At 40.1% G+C, this 12,591-nt stretch overlaps 1 protein-coding gene across 2 annotated transcripts; it reads left to right on the forward strand.

Moving 5' to 3' along the window:
• The first annotated feature begins 1,737 nt into the window (after positions 1 to 1,737).
• prpf3 (PRP3 pre-mRNA processing factor 3 homolog (yeast)) lies at positions 1,738 to 12,396 on the forward strand. Of its 2 annotated transcripts, none has more exons than XM_085473936.1 (17): positions 1,738 to 1,893; positions 2,319 to 2,472; positions 3,067 to 3,197; positions 3,615 to 3,782; positions 3,897 to 3,983; positions 4,089 to 4,375; positions 4,495 to 4,613; positions 4,715 to 4,902; positions 5,000 to 5,166; positions 5,266 to 5,348; positions 7,591 to 7,734; positions 7,826 to 7,925; positions 8,020 to 8,133; positions 8,253 to 8,371; positions 11,344 to 11,421; positions 11,515 to 11,570; positions 11,669 to 12,396. In XM_085473936.1, exons 2-17 carry the CDS (start codon positions 2,328 to 2,330, stop codon positions 11,816 to 11,818), a joined length of 2,136 nt encoding a protein of 711 aa, XP_085330062.1. In that variant the 5' UTR covers positions 1,738 to 1,893; positions 2,319 to 2,327; the 3' UTR covers positions 11,819 to 12,396. The 2 variants fall into 2 exon arrangements, with proteins under 2 accessions (XP_085330062.1, XP_085330063.1); XM_085473937.1 differs by having other exon boundaries at positions 4,113 to 4,375.
• The last annotated feature ends 195 nt before the right edge of the window (positions 12,397 to 12,591 follow it).

Here is a 12,591-nt window from a genome sequence, read left to right on the forward strand (position 1 = left end):
ATGCCTCAGATTTCCATGTATTATTCTGTGGTCCTAATTAGAGGCTTCCTTTACACTACTTCCATATTCACACAACTTGGGTTGTAGTGTGCTTGTAAACATGGACCTAAATATTAAGTACATGGGTGATGAATCGGCAGATGATGACGATGGAGGTGTGCTGTTTGGTAGGAGTAAATGAATACACCCGTAATGACTAGCTGACATTTTGGTGATAGAGAAAGAGCATGCGTTGTAACTAAAGCATGCTGCATATGCACCTCTTCCTGATGGTTGCACGTAGCATTAGCACTGTGAGCGAAAGCGTGGATGTGGCTTGCTGTAGAGAGAGCGAGTCATTTGGCAGCCTGGTATAGCCTCGGGCTCTCTGCAACTGATTCATGCTCACACTACTATAAGTGCACGCAGTTGACCCACATCATGCAAAGGGAGGGAAAAAAGTCAGGAGGCAGGCGTTCAGGGGAAGGAAATGGAGATCATCTGATAATCTCATGTTTTTACCAGGGGACTGGGTTCACGACTGAGCTGCGGTTAATAATTAGGCAATATTTATGACTAGTTTGAGTTCTGTGAAAATCTTTGAAACACTGCGCTTTTAATATGAAGACAAAGCCCTATCATGAACCTTGTAAAGGAGAAGAATGTGAATACTCTCTGCCAAAGCTCTTCTTCAGCTATTCAATTTGGATTTTTATTTGCAATTCAGATCACTCTCTTAGTTCCCAGAATGTAAAACATTAGTTTTAATCCAGCCTTAACTAGTTTTGGTATTTGAAGTTGCCAGGGGAAAGATTTAACCTCTTAACAACCACCAAGTCACTGCTGATCCACTTAGTGGTAGGCTTATGCTGAATTTTACCAGCAAGATAAAGAAGCATAGTCTCAGAAACTAGAAGACATAACCTTCTAAAGCTGGCATCTCACACACATTTAGACTTTACAACTGCTTTGCTATAAGACTTCAATTTGATTGTGTAAACTAGAAGCGTAGAACTGAACCTAACCATAACCCCATTATTCCAGTACCTAATTATTCCTATTACACCTAATGTTCAGCTAGAATTTCTATAAATATATTGCTCTGCAATTACATGATGCCAAAAACTTGAAAGTCATTTAGCTTAGTTTGATTTAAATGGACAAAAGACTGCGTGTATCACCAGACAAATCTGCTAAAATAAATAAATAAATAAATAAATAAATTGTAAGAACTTTTTCTATATATGTTTTACTTCTTCTACCATCATTTTGTGCTGTTGGAGAATTTTCCCTTAAATTTAAATCCAGGATCCAAAGACTGCCGTGCCTCTTATAATATGACCCAAGCTAAATAGGCAGATTCATTAATGTGTTTTCGCTGGTGAAAATGAAAACTGATTGGGGCTTGTGTAAGGTTAGTTGAAGTAAAATGGGCTTGAAAGTGAACACGTCAGGACTGTGATAAAATGCAGTGTGCATAGTCACACCCACAGGACAGTTTTAATTCTAGAAAAACCCTGAGCTATGGGCATAATGCTATAACGACACAATGTTAACGTAGTCAAGGACGAACTTTAACGGATAAATAAATTTCCTTAATCCTCAGATTTTCAAAACTATTTGGGAGAAATACGTTTTACCTTGTGGAGAACATGGCTATTTCCATACATGTGCAGCTAGGTGGAAACACCGCACACTTGAAACGAAACGACTCTGCGAAAAAGTCCACGAAGAAGAAGCTGTATCCATTTCCTGTTCCGGGGCTTGAAACAAACGTCGTGCGGACGCGCGTCTAAACAGAAAGTTTTGCAGAAAACTTGGCACGTTGAGTGTTTTACGCGTCTAAGTCTTCATCGGTTTTCTTTTTACCTCCACGGCTTAAACGGGCTGACTACGACAGAAGAGTAATCTAAGGTTTGTAAGCCTCATGAAGTAGTTATTCCCCTGTGATGGTAGCTCGCGTACAGCGGTGTGCTAACGTTAGTTAGCATCTAACCAGGGAGGTTTGGCGGATGTGATTGATTTAGCAATGTATGTTGCTACGGGCTGGCGCTTTAATTTAATCAGTCTGACTTAACACTCATCAACTAACAAAGTGCAGCAAGGTCGGAGTGACTGACTGTTGATGTGGGAGTTTTTATTAGTTGGAAGCTGGTGAACGTCTGTGTCAGAGCAGCTGTAGCTATGTGGATAAAGGACGGCAGGTTTTGGAGCTCATGTTTGGGACTATCACATTTGTGTGATATATGACTAATTAAGGCCAGAAATCACGAAGATATTTAAGTGATAACCATGCTCAGTAGCGATAATCCATGACATAAGTATTTGATGTTCTGCAGGATTGGAGGATGTCTCTTCCAAAGCGGGAGGTGGAGGAGTTGAGGCCATGGGTAGAACGCACTGTGAAGAAGGTGCTGGGTTTCTCGGAGCCCACTGTGGTGACTGCAGCATTGCACTGTGTGGGAAAGGGACTAGACAAAAGGAAGACCATAGGTAAGTACGGTGAAATATCTCTTATGTACTTAGAGATCTGGTGACGATTCAGTTCAGCCAAAAGTGCCTCTGACATCAGAGGCATATCCCAGGGTGATTTGTTTTACCGGGTTACAAAATGCACCCATCACTGAAGAGAAACGAGTCCAACAGCTGTCTGAAAACCTATCTGGCCTTCTTAGGAGTATTTGGCATGACTACCAAGCTGTGGGTTCTTAACATAGTGCAGACAGCCAGCCCAAAAAATGATGGTGTGAAGATCTGCGATGTAGCTATCAGCAGGGCTTGTTTGCAAAGGTAATAGATTTGCTGTCCAGTTAAAATACTCATGTCATTTGTTCATTCAAATGAAAGATTGTGAGTACAAAGAAAGCTGCCTATTGCTTTTATTTGTTTGGTTGTTTATTTATTTATTTATTTCATCTCTCTGGGAAATAATTGCTCGGTCTGTTAGACTGACTTCTGCAGGTGCTGTAGTTTAAATGTCAGTATTGGGTTTTCATAGTGTGTATTTTTATGTGGGTATTTAAGCCATTCTGTGGTAACATTATTTTCTTTTCAGAGTGTTAATTATTTCATATTTATCATTCTCAGACCAGCTGCGTCCTTTTCTCGATGACTCTGCTGGAGGTTTTGTAGAGCGACTTTTTGAAGCCCTCGAGGAGAGCCGCAGCACACGTGGGAACAAAGGATCTGGAGAAAAAAACCGCAAGAGAGAACTTAAGGTAGCCTAACATCATAGCAAATGTTTATGCTTTATATTATCATTATATAACTGAATAACTAGATCTGAAGGTGGGGAGTTTTCTGACAAGAAAACTGACTATATTAACACGCTCACATGCAAAAGTGACCTGTATTAAAGAAAAATAAATACATTACATTCAATGCATGCAGTGATTAGACTGATTGTGTTAAGCCTCAGTTTGATTAACTTAAACCTCAATGTAAACATCCCCTTACACTTGATTTACTCCTACATTAAGCTTAATTGAGGTTTCACTCAGATGGCACTTAACTTTAGTTCTACATGGACTGCACTGACACAATACTGATTATTCTTACGTAAACTTTAATTGCTGCATAAGATATTTATTTTTTTTATTTTTATTGGTGTTTGTGTGTTTGCCGGCTGTACTCAGGATGTGTTTGGTGAAGAGGCTGACACAGGCGCAGCGCGAGAAACTCCCGAGCCAACAGATGGCACAACGGCAAAGAGGAAACGAGTCCCCCGTTTTGAGGAGGTGGAGCAACCTGAGGTGATACCAGGACCTCCATCAGAGAGCCCCGGCATGCTCACCAAAATACAGGTACATAATACTTGGTGCAATAGACAATATATATATATATGTGTGTGTATATGTAAGTATAGTCGGTTTATTTTCTTCGTCAGTCACCTCTGAATCCTTTTGCTGTCCTAACAGATCAAACAGATGATGGAAGCAGCCACAAAACAGATCGAAGAAAGGAAGAAACAACTAAGCTTTACTGCTCCAGCTCCTGCTACAACAGTAATGAGATTTCTTTCCCATAAAAATACATACTGAATAAAGAACTGTAGTCTTTTCAGGTTTTAAATTCTATTTAAAACCTTTCTAACTTCTTTCTGACTCTAGCGGTTGCCTGTTCCCACTTCACAGTCACAGCTGGATGGCCCTCCACTCTCTCGACTTCTTGGCACTGCTGGTGCTGCAGCAGCTGGTGGTGGGTCATCCATCGCTCCCTACCAGGCTGCCAGCTTCATGAATGATGCAATTGAGAAGGCCCGTAAAGCTGCTGAGCTACAGGCTCGCATTCAGTCCCAGTTAGCTATGAAACCTGGCATCCTCGGGGTTTTGGGGAACACTGGGCCACAAAACTTTGTGGCACTAGCTAATCTACATGCCATGGGGATTGCTCCACCGTAAGTGATGTCAGACTATAAATATACAATTTTAAAATGTGCACAAGACATGAAAAAAGTAGGTGATGTCTTTGTGCTCAATTGACATTGAACTGCTTTCTCTTTATGTGTAACTACAGCAAAGTAGAACCCAAGGAGGTGAACAAACCGACACCTCTTATCCTGGATGAGAAGGGAAGAACTGTAGATGCCAGTGGCAAAGAGGTTGAACTCACACACCGCATGCCTACGCTCAAAGGTACATACATGGATACACTGATCCAGTATTTGTACACAAACATACACAATGTGTTTTCTTTGTTTTGATATTCCACAAAACATGTTTCTTTCCCTGTGTAGCTAACATTCGAGCAGTAAAGAGAGAGCAGTTCCGCCAGCAGCTGAAGGAGAAGCCCGGAGATGACTTGGAGTCCACATCCTACTTCGACCAGCGTGTGCCTGTTCCTCCAGCTCAGCGTGCACGCAGGACTTTCAAATTCCATGACCAGGGACGCTTTGAGAAGATTGCTCAGAGAATTAGAACTAAGGTTGGTACAACCCTGTCCCAGTTGTTTGAAAGAGAATATTTAGAATTTAAGAAAAAGAAAGTCATCATATGTCTCTTGTCTCTCTTGTATGGATCAGGCCCAGTTGGAAAGGTTGCAGAATGAGATTGCCCAGGCAGCAAAGAAGACAGGAATCCAGGCTTCAACCAAGCTAGCACTGATTGCTCCTAAAAAGGAGATTGGAGAGGGACAGGTTCCCAATATTGAGTGGTGGGACTCTTTCATCCTGCCTTCCAACATAGACATGTAAGAAATCAAAATTTGATCTTAAACATTGAGTTTGCTATCAGGAATGTGTGGAATACATGGCAATAATAATGTTTTTTTTTTATTTTTTATTTTAAGAAATTCAGACACAAAATTTGAAGCGTTAGAGCTGTTTGGTGTGACCAGCCTGGTGGAACATCCTGCCCAAATGAGCCCACCAGGTAAGTCTATAGGAGGTAAAATGTGTAAGTTAAAAGAGATTTTGTCCTACAAAATCATTATTAACTGTTAAAAATGTCCTTATGCCGTAATGTGCAGAAGTCTTGAGCCACCACTCAGTTTAATTAATTAATATTAATATATTTAGCTATTAAAATGGTAAATGGGTACAGTGAGTTATTGAAACTTGTGTAACCATACATACAAATACAGTATATTAGGGCTAAACAGAGGCTTTACAATTCTAATAGGCTTGAAGGTCAATATGTGGTATGAGCAACATGCAACTAGTCTTCAGGAAAAGTTCTCCAGGGTTCTTGAAGGATATTCAAAGCTCTTCTTTGGATGTTGGCTGTTTTTGTTCTGCTCTCTTGTCAAGATGATCCCACACTGCTCCGATAATGTTGAGGATGGGGCTTTGGGGAGTCCAGTCCATGACTGATGGTGTTCCACTGTGTCTTTTTCTGTCCAGCTTTTGCCACATCGGCAGCGTGTTTGTCAGCATTGTCATGCTGAAAAATAAAGCTGTTGTCAGTAACATGCTTTCCAGATGGCACATTCATAGTCTATCAAAATCTCAGCAATTTTCTGTGTTCGTAATTCCATCAGTTTTGAAAAGCTTTCCAGCACCACAGACTGAAATACAGCTTGAAACCATAACAGAGCCTCCACCGTGTTTTACAGATGGATGTAGACACCACCAATGTTCCCTCTAAGCTGCACGCGTGCGCATTTGCGCACTGCTGGCACGGTCTCTGCGCACAGAAAATCTGCATTGCGCACAAAAAAATAATCTAACCTGAATTGAAATTAAAATTAATACTTTAACAATTCTGTTTTGCAGTGTTAGTCAGTAAGTGACTGGCTGCTCCCGTATGGGATTAGAACGATGCCACCTTCTCCCATAGTCCAGCCAACGATGCGATTCACATTCGTATATACGCAGCTAATCAACGTCGTTGACAGGCTATGACAGCGTCCTTATGTGCCGACACCGGTGTTTTAGCTAGCAAAGCGGCTGATGTGGAGTGAAGCCACGTTAAAGACAACGTGTACAACCATTGGAGATGTGAGCAGGGCAGACGGAACAATTGACGGTTTGGTTTTCTTCCTGAATACTATCGTTGTTTATATTTACTGCGGGAAGAAACTCTACAAACTGCGTTTTATGAGGAAAATGCTCGAAAGCACTCTCCGCCTGTGAGCAAAGACAAAACCAAAAAAACCCCACCCTTTCCTATTGGTCGAAAAATGTACCACGTCGACCAATCAAAAAATGATATGGCAACATGGCATTTAGTTGTTTAGGAAGGGGGAAGTTTTAGGAATGACGGCGGTGTTTTAAGATGTGAGAGATTTGCAACATTTAGCGCAAATCTTGTGTAGTTAGTGTGTAGTGTAGTCAATAGTTTTGTTGTGTGTGTCAGAACAGTGAGGCGACTGCTGAATGTTACAGGAGTGATAAATCTCCTGTTGTCAGGCCTGCAGGTATCAGGCTGTTGTTCTCCTTTATCTCATAGTGGATAGAAATTATTTTTGGAGTGGCACAAATAATTTGTGTGGCATCAAATTTGATGCAGAAAATGCCTTGGCTGCATTTTTAGGTAAACAGCTGCAAAAAACTTTGTTTGCATAACTCAGTTACTTTTTTGAAGAAGTAACTATATAATTAAATTGCCCAACATTGGTCATTATATACTGTATTTTGCAGACAGAGAGTTACATGACTCCATGTAACTTGGATGGATTTGATGCTGGTGTGACCACAAGGCACACGTCTACTGTTGCTCACAGTGGTCCAAGGGACCGTTCAAGGAGTTTGTGTTCGCTCAGACATATGAAAAATTAGAGGGAACATTGGACACCACCTCTCCCCTGATCTTCTCTGTGCATATAGATGTTGATATGACCTAGTCATTTCAAATTTGGATTCATCACGCCATAAGATCTGTTGCTGATTTTCAGTTCAGTTCGTGTGTAATTTGGCATACTTCAGCCTATCCCTGTTTTCATTCCTTATGAATCGCTTCTTGACAGTTTGTTCATCTGCTGTAGGTTTTTAGGTTATTTTTATTTCATTGTATTTTTTTAAGAACATACTTGAAAAAAAAAAAAGAATACATAATAAATTAAATAATAATTAAAAAATAACAATTCTTAACATAATCACACACCCTTTCAAATATCTTAGTGGTGTTTATGTATCACTAGCTGTTATATATTCCTTTCTTTTTTCCCCTTTAGTTGACACAGATAAGCCAGTAACTCTAGGTGTATACTTGACGAAGAAAGAACAAAAGAAACTTAGACGGCAGACACGGAGGGAAGGACAGAAAGAATTGCAAGAGAAGGTTCGTCTAGGACTGATGCCTCCACCAGAGCCCAAAGGTACGCATGTGCAAATCACCACAATAAATAAAAGTTATTATAATGAAAGATTAAACAGAATTCAACTGATGTTTGCTTTGATTATTTTCAGTGCGGATCTCCAACCTGATGAGAGTCTTGGGGACGGAGGCGGTTCAGGACCCCACAAAAGTAGAAGCACATGTTAGAGCGCAGATGGCCAAGAGGCAAAAGTCAGTAACACAGATAATTTCCATATTTATCCTTTTGTTTATGTTTGTAGAGGCTTTCCCTAGGTTTTGTCTAACATTGCCCTCTGCATTTCAGGGCCCACGAGGAGGCCAATGCAGCTCGCAAGCTCACAGCAGAGCAAAGAAAAGAGAAGAAGGTCAAGAAGTTAAAAGAAGACCTCACTAATGGTGTTCACATCGCAGTGTACAGGTGTGTGTTTAAAGGGAGCAGCGAGCTCATAAGTAAAATACAGTAGTTAATAGTAAAATGTATAATGCTAAGTATGTTTGTTAGGAAGTGTGACTGATTTAAGCATCTTCCCTACTCAGGATTCGAAACCTGCAAAATCCTTCTAAGAAGTTTAAAGTGGAAGCCAATGCCAACCAGCTATACCTGACAGGCACAGTTGTTCTGCACAAAGATGTCAACATTGTTGTGGTGGAAGGAGGTAAGTGATGACACCGACAGATGCCAAGACATGTTTTATTGCTTATTACCCTTAATGTAATAAACAATTTTCAAGTTTCCCTATTCCTCACAGAGTGTTTAGCAAGCGTTTGCAGACAAGTTGGCTTCTTCCATGCAAACTACAGGCAACTGCAGCAGCCTGTTAGTAACCAAAGCAGTCACAAGAATGTTTTTGCTGCTGCACAGTATACCTTTTTGTAACCAGAGCCCCCTTGTGACTCCCAGCAACTGCTGGTGAGTCTCCAATTGTTCTAAGCCTGTGTCACTTAGCCCTTAATGAACAGATTCTTGTATCTATAGATACATGTCTGATTCTGCATTGGTTAGCTCTCATGAACGATCTCTAGGGCTAGGTGATATGGCTTAAAATCCATATTGCGGTATAATTTGAAGCATGTGCGGTAGCGATATATATCGCGATATATATTCTTTTCTTCTGTATAACATATTTTACACACTATAAGGCACACTTAAAATCCTTTAATTATCTCAAAAATTGACAGTGTGCCTTATGTATGAATTCTGGTTGTGCTTACTGACCTCGAACCGATTTTATGTGTTACACGGTGCGCAGAAATCTGTCAAAAATGTTTTAGTACGACTTTGGTAAGCTATGAAGGCGCACTGCTTGATGGATTGCCGGAGTATTACGGCTACCGTAGTCAGGAGCCTTGCAGAGTAATCTGGGTCCAAAACTCCCTCTCTTCAGGTCCCAAAGTCAAAAGAACACTGCGGCATCACTGAGAATTAAAAACTGTCTAAATTATTTCATCTTTAATAAAATGATCAGTGTTGCTGCTTTATCAGGTGTAACAATTAAGTTCAACATCCAGGCATCCATGAAAACAGAATTTATTAAACTGAACGGAGTTAGAAGTTAGCAGGAAGTTAGCTTGCTAGTTTCCACCTAAACATGATATGCCATGTTCTGACTGAGAGATTAATAAAAAAAATTAAAACGTACAGCTCTTCTATCACTTCCAACATAAATGAAGACAGAAAAGTAAACAGCAGTCACTTTTGTAGGGTTACTGAAATCGGACTAGCTGGTATATAATGATGTCCTACGTGATCGCTAGCAAAACAGCTACATTAGCATAACATTAGCACAGTGAAGCTGAAGGATGAACGCTAACTTTTCCCCACTTGATAAAAGTTAACGTGAGGGATTCTGGTGGTTAGGGACAAATGCAATTGCATGGCAGGATGCTATAAACGGACCAAACTTCAGTCAGGAGAACAACTGAGATAATCCATCCACAATACGAGGTTAGTCATTAATATACTGCAACAACATGGGAATAGAGCAGCGGCGAGAGAATTCAGCATTAATGAATCAACGGTATGGAAGTGGAGGAAGCGCAGTAATTTGCAAATTATGTTGTTTGTAGCCACTGCAATGCTTTCGACCAAAACAGGTGCAGCTCGATGACACCCTTAACATGCGCTATAGCGGTAGAGGGGTGAAGTCAAAATCTCTACCGTTGGCCAAATTTATATCGTCTCTACCATATACCGTTTATACTGCCCATCTCCATAAAAATTGTACAGCTATATGTATTTCTTTTTATGAAAAGGTTTTTGACTAGAATTCTATTTGTTAAGCTATGCAAATTTCCAGACATTTACTATCTACTTTTGCATGTGCAAATATAGATGTTAGAATATAGAATGAGAACCAGAAATGCAAATAAAAATTGTCTATTCTGCACCTGAAGTTTCTGCAAAGCTCTTTTTAAAAGTAATCTGTAGATGATTTGTTATAAAGCTGCTCGTGAGCCCTTAATCACAAGCTTTTCCCCACTGCTAATTTGCCTAACTGCTAGGGTGTGAAATGTTAGTGAGAGCCCAGTGTATGAATGTAATCATTTAATTCTTGGAGTTGTTCCCTTTGGTTCTAAACTACTGAAATCATGTAGAAGGCAATTAATTGGGTTCTACAAAATTTCTTTCCTGGTACTGCTTCAGAAATTAAAGCAATGGGATAAACACAGTCAGAGTTTAAGGTCTGTTCTATCCACTACTCGGTGTATTACATTTGGGGCTGCTAAAGGATTTCATAATGAAGGTTTGGGATAGACAGCTGCACGCTTTGTGCTTCTCCTCCTCCTCATCTTTTTGGTTGCTCCCTTTTGGGGTCTCCACACCAGATCATCTGCCTCTATCCCTGTCCTAGGGGTCCTCCTCTGTCATACCAACCCTTGCATGTCCTCCTTCATTACATCCATAAATTGTCTCTGTGGGTCCTTCTTTTCCTTCTGTTTGGCCGTGTCATCTTCAACATACTACAGTTAGATTGTTAAGGTCATAAAAAGTTGTCTGAATTGTTTTATGATGTAAGCTACAAGTCAAAAACACGTCAGTCAAGCAATAAAGTTTTTCTTTATGTATTGCTTCTTACCCTCTTCTACATGCATTTTGCTAGTCCATGTCCACAACCTCTTAAGTTTGCATTCATATCCATAGTTTACCTCTTAATTTTTGACATTCGTATCTCTTTTAAAATTATTATTATTCACTATTAGCATTTTAATGATGTATCCAAGTCAAAGTAATGTAAGGGCCTATCTCTGCTAACACAGGGTGGGAGGTGGTGTACAAAGGACAGTTTGGCAGTGCATCATCACAACAAAAATAAAAACAATGAATAAATTAGGAAGCGCTTTCATAAAATATATATAAAGTGATGTACAAATTTACCAGAAGAGCTATTTACTTTGACACTGTCATGGAATTAGTGGCTCCATAGTGTTGGGGTTTATGCGTTTGCCCCACAAATGAAAGATCTGCAGCTTAATCCCAGGAGGAGAGACAAATCTCTTTGGGATTTACAAGTAGTTGGCTTAAAATAGTGCTTTAATGTATTAGACCCTTCATTTCAAAACAATGAATAGAATAAGAAGAGGACTGGATTGGAATTGGGCCTAAGTCTACATTTCTCCTTCCTTTTAGGGCCCAAATCGCAGAAAAAGTTCAAGAGGCTGATGATGCACAGAATCAAATGGGAGGAACACAACAGCAAGAGAGATGGTGAGATTGTTTTGAATTTTGATTCTTTATGCAAATGCAAGCATATACAGTATTTTAGTGAGATGAAAATCTCTCCCTTTTATTCCTAATTAGATCCAGATGGTGATGATGATACGAAGAGGAACAACAAGTGTTGGTTGATTTGGGAGGTGAGTGAATATTTTGCCTTCTGTTGCGTACTCACTTTTAATTACAATTTGTTTTTTGTGATGTTGCTCAAGTGTAATGATTCCTTTTGGTTCTTTAGGGAACAGCTAAAGAGCGTAGCTATGGAGAGATTAAGTTCAAGCAGTGCCCCACAGAGAGCATGGCCAGAGAACACTTCAAGAAGCACGGCACTGAACACTACTGGGACCTAGCGCTGAGCCAGAGTGTGTTGGAGACCACAGACGACTGAAACTTGTCAGCGGAGTATCTAGTTTCAGTCAGGGCTCTCTTCCTACAAACCTCCAGATCAACAGCCTCACAGCTAGCCAGCCTTCACTGCTGACTGCTGCAGGGGAAAGAGGCGATATCAAGAGACTTGAACATTGAAAACAAGGAACAGTGACCCTGTGTGGATATTTTTGTGAGAATGTGTGACCGATCAGGATGTGTGTAGGAACAGTATGTATGTAGGTCTGCATCAGTGTTCATCTTTTTGGCTAGTAGACTCTTCTGTTAGATATTTCCTGTATTATTAAATACAGTCTGGCAGATTGCATTATGTTATGGAAATCATTACATGAGACATGTGATGAGATGACGAGAAACTGTCAGGTTATGTAAAGATTGAAGTTTGGTGAAAATAAAACTGCTTTGACTAAAGCACTTCAATAAAGAGATGCCCCACACATTTAGAGAAAACTATCTTTCACAGTTTAAAATTCCTCAATGTGTTTAGTTTTTTTGTTTAGGTAAAAGGAGGAGTTTGACTCAGTTGTTGCTATAGTTCTCTGTACAGTGACCATCTCAAATAAACCAACTTTAAGCGCCGCCTCCACCATATTTTCTGTAACTGAATTATTTTATTAATATATAAACTATATATTAGGTTTTGGTAGTGCACTGTTTTCTTTTGCGCTTGTGCTTGTAGCTCTAGTTTTGCTCTCCTAATAAAGTAAAACAGGGGGGCGTGTTTTACCCCCAGCAGTCCTCATTAGTTTAGCTCCTCCATCCCCAGCAGCACCA

Source organism: Copadichromis virginalis, linkage group LG11, assembly GCF_057382275.1.
Source record: "Copadichromis virginalis isolate Kocher_CV1m ecotype Utaka linkage group LG11, C_Virginalis_male_GT1.1, whole genome shotgun sequence".
In the NCBI taxonomy this organism is placed as follows: Eukaryota; Metazoa; Chordata; class Actinopteri; order Cichliformes; family Cichlidae; genus Copadichromis; species Copadichromis virginalis.

Bases quoted from the DNA above. Each gene is read 5' to 3' on its own strand.
- prpf3 (XM_085473936.1), top strand. From the start codon at position 2,328: ATGTCTCTTCCAAAGCGGGAGGTGGAGGAGTTGAGGCCATGGGTAGAA. The intron at 3,984-4,088 runs GTAATGAGATTT...TTCTGACTCTAG, and splicing joins CTCCAGCTCCTGCTACAACA to CGGTTGCCTGTTCCCACTTC. The intron at 5,167-5,265 runs GTAAGAAATCAA...TTTTATTTTAAG, and splicing joins CTGCCTTCCAACATAGACAT to AAATTCAGACACAAAATTTG.